This window comes from Acanthopagrus latus, chromosome 6 (assembly GCF_904848185.1).
Source record: "Acanthopagrus latus isolate v.2019 chromosome 6, fAcaLat1.1, whole genome shotgun sequence".
Taxonomy (NCBI): Eukaryota; Metazoa; Chordata; class Actinopteri; order Spariformes; family Sparidae; genus Acanthopagrus; species Acanthopagrus latus.
Window position 1 is genome coordinate 18,013,062 of NC_051044.1, and position 9,657 is coordinate 18,022,718.

Sequence of the window (9,657 nt, forward strand, 5' to 3'; positions counted from 1 at the left end):
CTACATAAAGACGCAGCTCTGCTTCTCCTGCTGGTGTGTTTGGAACGATCTCATCCAACATCTAATGTTTTTTTCCGATTTAACTATTATCAATAATGAGTCTGCATGTTGTTCCTACAAAACCAATAATCATGAAATAGAATAAAAGAAATAAACGCTATAAGAATCTTTGTTTACATCCTCTCTACTCTAACTTAATAATGTGTTTATTTCAGGGAATATAGCCATGAAGCAACAAAATCCCACAAAGTACAACAAAGTCACAACACAGCAGCCGGATTACACCTCTCCAAATGAATGTTGTATAAATATCTTAGTGATTTTTCTGCGCTGGGGAACCGCCTCTGAGGTTTTTGTTGGAGGTGTTGCGCAATTGGCTGAGTCCAAAGCTTTAATGGAGACTCCGCCTCAGAGCTTTGACAAGCCTGCCCCGCGCTGTCAGCCACAGTTAGACGTGTTGCTTTAAGTCCCGGTGGACGCAGTTTTGACTCTGACAAACACCAGCTCTCCAGGACTGGAGAGGACCTGCAAGCAGCTGAGAGACGACAAGACCGGGGACACTGTCCACAGAGACGCGACTGATCCGGAGGCTGCGGATGAAAACCAACACTGCCGGCAGAGGTAGGACGCGTTTGTGCTGCTGTCATGATGACTGAGGATCTTAGTGAGAGTTCGGAGAGAGAAAGGGGAGAGTGATGTGGTTGTAAATGTAAGTGGGTGGAGATGTGTGTGTGTGTGTGTGTTTTTTTTTCATTTAATTTTTCATTTTTTGGAGAGCATCACCACAGGAGCCTTTAAAATATTAACATGTGATGTTTGCTTGCTTGCAGGTTTTTTTTTCCAGTGTCACACTCGCTCTCCGGGAGAAGAGAAGAGGAGGTTTAAAGTCAGAGGAGGAGCAAACAATAAAAATTAAAAACAAAACCGAAAGCCATCTACTATAAATGGACACAGTGCAGATCTCGTAAAGGGACAAGTATTTTCAGATCTTCCCTGGATAATTCACCGGCCCTGCATACGCGCGCTTACAAGAAGAGCCACAGAGATGGATGTGGCGGCTGATCAGCCCCGCTGGATGCATCACCACGCCGTGCTGAACGGACAACACCCGGACTCCCACCACCCGGGCCTGGGCCACAACTACATGGAGCCCACGGCGCCGCTCCTGCCTCCAGATGAGGTGGATGTTTTCTTTAATCACCTGGACTCGCAGGGGAACCCGTACTACCACAACTCCGCCAGGGCCAGGGTGTCCTACAGCCAAGCGCACGGTAAGATGGAGCCACTGGCGCAAGTTGAATAAATACAATGTGCACAAGACAGAAAAGTCACAGCTGGATTTACAGATAATATCTGATCTGAAAACGCGATTTAGTTTTAATTTTGGTAACATTCAGGCCACGTATTCTATTTTAAGACAATCAGAATAAGGTAAACACCGTGACAGCTTCCACAGTTTGAAAGGTGAATTAAAATGTGAAATGTTTTCCCTTAAACACATAGCTGGCGCATGAGTCTGATAAAGTGGTTTTGTCAAGATGTTAGTAATTTTAAATTTAAAGTAACACATTTACGCAAGTAAAAAAAAAAAAAGCCCAACATATTTTGGGATAAAAGAAGAAGATATAAATGCGTGTTTATAATTCAGGAGAATGCTGGTTTAATTACGGGAATTTAGGCTGCTGTGTTTACACGTTTAGGTCAGGTCTGAGTCCAGTGAATCAACAAGTCTCGCGTATTCTGCATCCAAGCTTGCGTGCCACAGCACACAGCAAGAATCTGAAGCAGCCTGTCATCCTTTATAATATAATTAATCTGTTTTCCCCCCCTTTTATTCCCCCAGCTCGTCTGACGGGGTCTCAGGTCTGCCGGCCTCATCTTATCCACAGCCCGGGGATTTCGTGGCTGGACGGGGGGAAGGCAGCCCTGTCCGCTCACCACCACAACGCCTGGGCCGTGAGCCCGTTCAGCAAGCCGAGCCTGCACCACCACGGCTCCGCGTCCCCCGGCGGCCTCTCCGCCGTCTACCCGTGCGGCAGCAACTCCAACACGGTCTCCGCATCCTCGCTAACGCCGCCGTCCCACTCCAGCCCCCATCTGTACACGTTCCCCCCCACGCCTCCAAAGGACGTATCTCCGGACCCGGGGGCCGCGTCTCCCTCCGCCACCAGAATGGACGAGAAGGAATCTATCAAATACCAAGTGTCGCTGGCGGAGGGGATGAAGATGGAGGGGTCCAGTCCGCTGAGGAGCAGCCTGGCCTCCATGAGCGCGCAGACGCCCTCCACCCACCACCCCATACCGACGTATCCGACCTACTCCCTCCCGGCGGCGCACGAGTACGGCAGCAGCCTGTTCCACCCCGGCAGCCTGCTGGGAGCTTCACACAGCTTCACCCAGAAGAACAAAGGCAAGACACGCTCCTGCACCGGTGAGTCCGCTGGAGACACACCACGGATCAGCCACAGACACCAGAAAAACACACGACAACACATTCGCGCAGGAATCTGCCTTTAAATGGGAGCTCATGACGGTCTTATCACAGGTCTGATCTCAAAGGTCCAGCGGCGATCAAACTAAAATTAAAGGTAGTTGCAGTTACAGTCAGGCTCTTTGAAAGTAATCAAATAAAAATATCAAACTGTCCTGTGGCACAGTGCTGCAGGTAATACTGTATTTGTTTATGTGGGTATAAAGGTGAGTTTATAGTGCAGCTTTGCATTTACTGACATTTATCAAAAGCGAAGTCGCTGATTTATAAGATTATTATCAGATAACTGTACACGAGACGCAAAAAAAAAGGAATATTTACAAATTAAAGCTAGAATCTTAAACTGTATTTGACTCCTGCAGCCTGTCATTCAGAATATTCTCCCGTTATTCGAGCACAGTTGTTGTTTAGAATTTAAAAAGCCCGTAACAGTAATTTAATATATCCCAAATGTAATCAGATTACCATCTTTTTAAAACGCGGCCAGCCTGTTAAAAAAATGCAGACTGTGATTTGAGCGTTACCACGCTTCTTTATAATTTAATACATTGTATCGGCATGATAATAAAATAAACATTAAAAAACAGGATTTTTAAATCAATAACTGTTTTAGGAGGCCTGAGCCTCGCTTCACTGACAGTCCACCAACACAGAGCCACTTTGATAATCCCCTTTTGTTAAGCGTGACTCTGTAATTAGGACTGATCTGGCTGCAGCAGCAGCAGCAGCAGCAGCAGCAGCAGCAGCAGCACAGTGATCTGGATCCAGCCCAGAGGTGTGAAAGGAAGATCCGCGGGTGCACAGAGCCAAAACCTCAGTATTTAGGCTAGGAGTCGCTTCTCTGTTACATAAGACATCAATACATTGTCCTGATTGTTATTTGATTACAGAGCAGGAGATTCCAATCTTAGCCCTGAGTGTGTTCAACCAGTTTATTCACAGGACGGTAACCCAAACTCACCTGAAATAACATGTTGTTAAAGGAGCTATTTTAATGACCTCATACTAAAAATGACAAGTTATATGTCACTGATTGTAGGATTTAATTCAAAGTTGTTGTTTGTTTTTCTTTTAAATATAAGGTTGATGTAAAACCTGGGATCTTTAATGGCTCAAATCGACAAATGAATTTTGTTAAGAGAGAATAAATGGCTCTGCTTTAAAAAAAATTAAATATACCATATCTTTAACTGACATTGAAGCATTGCTGTTGAGTTTATGGTGCTGGCTGTTTTTGAGTCATTTTATATTCCTGCATAGTTTCTTTCGCCTTGTGCTCAAAATGAGTAAGAGGGTTAAAAAGTAAAATACAAAATGTACTTTAATTTGTAGAAGTGCATCGCTTAAAGCTCAACAGAAAAACACATGTCCACACATGTATGCATCAACTGAACCCAGAAAATCAGCATTTTCATGTAAATATTTAGCAGTTTGGTGACAATACACGCGATCAGAACGTGGAGGGGGATTTGTATTCCAGCCATGAGGCTTCACAAATGTCTCTGTGTGTTCTCCATCAGAGGGCCGCGAGTGTGTGAACTGCGGAGCCACCTCCACGCCCCTGTGGAGACGTGACAGCACCGGACACTACCTGTGCAACGCCTGCGGGCTGTACCACAAGATGAACGGCCAGAACAGACCGCTCATCAAACCCAAGCGCAGGCTGGTGAGTCCCATGAGTGTATACAAGAGTGTGTATGTGTGTGTGTGTGTGTGTGTGTGTCTCGGAGGTGGCAGTAAATAACGTGAGTGTAAGGTGGAGGCAGAGGAGGAGGGGGGAGGAGGTACAATTCCAGGAAAGTTATATTTTCCCAATCAGTTTCCAGGCATTGTGTTCCTCGCTCACCTCTCGCTCCTTCAGCTCAGGTTGTTAGCAGCCTGGGACCGGCTGCTATCATTATTGCTCCCTCTCCTGATACTGCCATTGATAGCAGGGCCGCAGCCTCGACCCTCGCTGACGGTTTGTGGCTCATAATGCCGCTGTGTTTTGTAAGATGTGTGGGTTTGCTTTTTGGCAGCGGGGCACCATCATCCAGGCAAAACCATGCATCTCAAATTTGGTGATTCTTGAGTTTTTCATATAAACTGAATGATTTAGTGTTCTTCTTCTCAGACTATAATAAGCCATTAGGAGAGTAAGTGGATTATGTGAAAATGTGACGTCACGAAGCTGTTTTTAACCCTGACATTTCAGAGATAACGTGGTTTTCAATAGACAGTGAGAGTCTGTCTCAGGGTAAGAGGGACAAAGCGGCTTTGGAGTTGGTTAAACTCAGATATTTCCCATCATGACCAGCTGCAAACACCAGTGGTCTCAGGAGTGGGTCAGACAGCCGGCTTCATGTCACACTCATCCCACAAAGAACCTTTAAAACTGTGTTAAACGCACAAGTCATTTTTGTAGAAATCCGCTAACAGGTTTTAAAAGAATTCTACAATTTTACAAACTGAAATATAATTTTAATTAAACACTCGAAAGTCAGGCATCAAATATGCAAATAATTCTGTCATTGCATGATTATATTTAAATTTGTTGAGATAATAATTATTATTCCCACTAAATGATAATATTCCTAATAATGTCAAAATAATGCAGTGTATTTACAGCCTCAGTGTGTTTGTGTGAAGCAGCTCAATGAAGACATTTAACACACTGCTCATTAAAATCAGCAGGATAACACTCGACTTAAAGAGATGTTTTATTTTGTTGTTGTTGATTTTTGTAATTGTTTTATTTTGAAGGGACCTTTGGACAGAGACAGCAGATCTAAAATCAACGTTTTTATTTTTATGAAAGCAGTGTTTTGTAGTCAAAGGTGCGTCATTTACCGTAATATGACTTAAAAACGCACGACAACAGTGCGCAATTTCACACTCAATTAAGGCAAACAGGCCATTAGAGAAAATGTCTACCCGGTAGGTAAGAAGTTATCCGGAATTAAAAATAGATTGTTTTGTGATTAATTAAAGTCCACCGTAAATTACTTTGACTAATAAAAGTGTATTTTATTCACCTGATCAGATTCTTTTTTATTTTTATTTTTTGCGCATGTTGAGTCTGCGTCGCTGCGTCAGACAGGTCTAAATGTGCCCGCACCGACCTGAGGAGCACGTCTGCCTCACACTGAATATACGAGCATTCATTCCTGCGTCCTCTCGCTTCAGCTGCACACATTCAGCCGTATATCAGGCCTGGTTTCCGTGTGGCTCGGCCGGAGCTCGCAGCTCTCCACAGTCTTGTGTTCAGCTGCTGCAGCAGCAGCAGCAGCCTCCAGTTGTTTCCTATCCGGATATCTGACCGGTCCAGATAAAGCTGCGGGGCCAGCGCCTGTTTCCTCCCGCGGCCTCCTGACTACAGGACCCGGAGCTCACTTCACAGTGGTCAGGCTAACCACCACAGAGAAAGTGTACAGCACAGGGAGCATTGAAGAAAAAAAAAAAAAAAAAAAATAGAGGGTCCTCTGGGAAAGTTATGGATGCTGATGAATCAGGGCAGCAACCATGGAAACTGTCTGTTCAAAAAAATAAAAAATATAATAAAAAATAAAAGCAATAATCGTGGAAAATTATTGTATTTTTATATAATAACATACAAATATTGGAATATGTTTAGGGTGCATATTAATGAATAAATTCATTTATTGTTAAATTAGTTAAATGCATGAAATAGTCAGGTGTGAAGCATTGTGACTGGGACTGTCAGAGCTTCTCACTCATCGTTTGTTCAACCATCTAAGTAGCTACAGAGGTTTGTTAATGCAAATTTTGCATTCATAGTAACAAATTAACTTTCCTCATGTGACAATTTTGCTTGAAATCTGTTGTCAAAACATTGTGGTAACTCCCTCAAACTGAATATGTCACATATGTGATCACACAACAATTTCTCACTGGACAGAAAATGAATATTTAAGGAAAAGGAAAGACATTTACTGGTCGTAGCCTCTTAAATGTGAATATTTTCTGTTTTTTGACAGAAAAACTGAATATTTTGGGGGTTTCTGATTGTTGGTCTGACGAAAAAAGACTGTCTGATAAATGTCACTCTGGTCTCTGGGAAATTGTGATGTGTGGTTTTCACAATTTCTCAAGTGTTATAAGACAAATAATTAATTCACTAGGTGAAAAAATGATCTGTAGCCTTTACGCCATGAAACTGTTCAATTCAAGAGATTAGAAACTTGAACTAAAACCGAATTATGTTCTTGAACGTTTCCTCAAACTAACCCGTGCTGTCTGTTTGTATGACCTCTGATCAAAACTTAATCCACCTTTTTTCTCCCCCAGTCTGCTGCCAGACGAGCAGGCACCTGTTGTGCTAACTGTCAGACGACCACCACCACGCTCTGGCGGCGCAATGCAAATGGGGACCCAGTGTGCAATGCCTGCGGCCTCTACTATAAACTGCACAACGTAAGTCTTTGACTGCTGATCGCCACGTTAGGCCCGCACAAAGCCTGCAGGGTCAAGTAGACGGGAAGTAGGCAGGCAGGTTACACTGATTGTTGAGGGATAAGAGAGGCAGAAAAGAGAAGGAGAGAGAGAGAGAGAGAGAGAGAGAGGGCTGCTTTACTCTCAGACACTGTTGGACTCGTTGGTGTTTTCTTTCTTTGTGCTTTATTGTTTCCATGGTAGGCGTAATCCCCTCGAGAGTCACAATGGTGGGACTGTTGTTGAGTGGGGCTGCCATAAGGCCGGTCTCCTTATGAATAGCATTAAGACTGGAGGCATCAACATGGGGATATATATTTACAAAGGATGAATCAGATTAAATGCTACGTATTTCTCTTTGTCAACAAATCTTTTAAATGCTAAAAACCAAAGTGAATTCATAAACACATTGTCTGCGTATCCAAAGCCTTTCACACCTCATTCCGACATGTCATAGAGCCCCATTGTGGTCCACAAACACATCGGTTAGCCAGTCACACAAACTCTGTCCTGGTGCACAAACTAACAAGGGCACAAAATGTGTATCAATCCGCAGCTGAAAATAGTCCCTGGATATTTGCGTTATTTACTCGTATTTGAGTAACAGATGCTAAAAGCTACAATGCCCAGCTGTCAGAGACAATTATTCAGCCTTTTTTTTACATGTACTTGGAATACATTGTTTGATTTACATCCTTTGTAGTAACCAAGGGGCCACAGACAGGATGAGGAAGTAGGAAAGTATCATCCCAGTTGCCAGGATAAGTGTTGGCAATATATGTTTCTACTAAACCGCTGATAAGTGGCAACTTTACACAATTTTATGCTTATGCTCTGTGTAGGTTTTGGCACAAAAATCACTTGATTAGGGTTAGGAAAATATCATGTTTTGGTTTAAATGATTTTTTCTCACCACAAACACGGCATGAAAAAAAAGAGGGTTTTTGTTGTCTTGAACATGGCTGGAGATGACCCAGCCTCATGTCAAAAATATGTTTTTTTGTCATGCTTATAAATGTTGAAACAATGGTCCCGAGTCAGAAATATCCATTGGTTTCAAACTTTGGGTCATGAACATGTAATATGAATGTAATATGAGATGTTGTGTAAAAAATGTGAAAATGGTACATAGCTTATGACAAGTACAACTGTGAATGCATCGACGGTATGCAGGAATGATAACTGCCAGCATTTTATCCTGGCGAATGGGCTGAATGTAGTGAGGGAAGGACTGATACATAGTTAGTTTGTTCTTTTCATACCAACAAAAATAGAGAATATTGCTTTTCTCATCCAACCAAACTCAATGAAATATATTCCATATTTTAAAATGTATTTGAGTTCGAACTTCCCCTGCTGACTTTTTGCCTCTCTACACAGGTGAACAGACCTCTCACCATGAAAAAGGAGGGGATACAGACACGTAACCGAAAGATGTCCAACAAATCCAAAAAGAGCAAGAGGTGCAGCGACAGCTACGAGGAGTTCTCCAAAAGCCTGCACGACAAGAGCTCTCCCTTCAGTGCCGCCTCTCTGGCCGGACACATGTCCATGGGCCACTTGCCACCTTTCAGTCACGCTGGACACATGCTCCCCACACCCACCCCGATACACCCGTCCTTTGGGCACCACCACCACTCTAACATGGTGACGGCCATGAGCTGAGGGGTAACATGCAGGAACGCTGTGAACCTGAGATGAGGTTGTTACTAGAGGAGACTGTGTACAATGTAACAGACACGCAGTTTGTGGTGTCCTCATCTTTGATTGTCTCTTGATTGATTATGCCCACGGTATGTTGGCAACCAGATGTATCGTGGGAGGAAAGGACATTTTTTACTCCTTATCTATAGGTACCTATTTTGATGGAGGAAGATATTCTGCTTCCTGTCAACCAGGCACACTCATGTAAAACGTCATTGCACCTCATAGTTATCTCCCCGCTGACAGCCTGACTGAAGGCGGTGTGGTTCAGTATGTGCCGAACAGGTTTATGGTAACTGTGAATATTGTAAATGTGTGAGAGAGAAGGGGGACGTCCCAGACGGAGCAAATCTCCTTCACAATGTTAAATGAAAAATATGCTGGATTTTTTTTTTCCACTCGTGGACACTTTTAAAGGAATTTTCCAAAAAAAGAAATAAGCAAACAAAAAAAAAAGGTTTATGAATCTTAATTTGACACTGTTTATTGTAATTATTGTGATTATAATTATTATTGTTATTCAGATAATTTATTTTCACTGCCTTTGACTTCTTTTACTATATCACCTGAATCATAATATGGATACTGTTATCCCAGTTATGAATATATTTTTAGCTGAAGCGCTTTCTCTGAGCTGGTCAACATTTATACTCGCAAGAAATAAAGAGATCAAGTTCATTATTCCATCTGCTCCTTCTATTCAATATCCAATATTCAATGTTTAAGTCATCATAATAAGGAAGGATACAGAAAATCATACTGCTGATTGTGCTGTCCTCTGAGCCTCGCAGGGACAAGGTATCACGCTGAAACACAAGTTTGTATGTCTTACATATACAAATGTCTCTCTTACTTAACGCACTATTAGACGTTCAATTAATAATTAAAGGCTACAACACCTATTTGTTTCTTTGTACCATTATAACAACTCTCCTGTGTTTATCATCTGTGCATCAACTGCTCTGATGCTTATCTCTGAAGTGATAGATTGAAGGAACAGAGAAGGGAAGATTGATACCACTTTCATGTCA

The 9,657-nt window shown here is 42.7% G+C and overlaps 1 protein-coding gene across 2 annotated transcripts; it reads left to right on the forward strand.

Annotated features, from left to right (window-relative positions):
- The first annotated feature begins 234 nt into the window (after positions 1–234).
- gata2b (GATA binding protein 2b) lies at positions 235–9,312 on the forward strand. 2 transcript variants are annotated; one of them, XM_037102574.1, is made up of 6 exons: positions 235–621; positions 831–1,271; positions 1,844–2,410; positions 4,012–4,157; positions 6,779–6,904; positions 8,303–9,312. In XM_037102574.1, the coding sequence occupies exons 2-6, from the start codon at positions 1,046–1,048 to the stop codon at positions 8,585–8,587; spliced, it is 1,350 nt and encodes a 449-aa protein (XP_036958469.1). In that variant the 5' UTR covers positions 235–621; positions 831–1,045; the 3' UTR covers positions 8,588–9,312. The 2 variants fall into 2 exon arrangements, with proteins under 2 accessions (XP_036958469.1, XP_036958468.1); XM_037102573.1 differs by having other exon boundaries at positions 242–621; positions 1,844–2,431.
- The last annotated feature ends 345 nt before the right edge of the window (positions 9,313–9,657 follow it).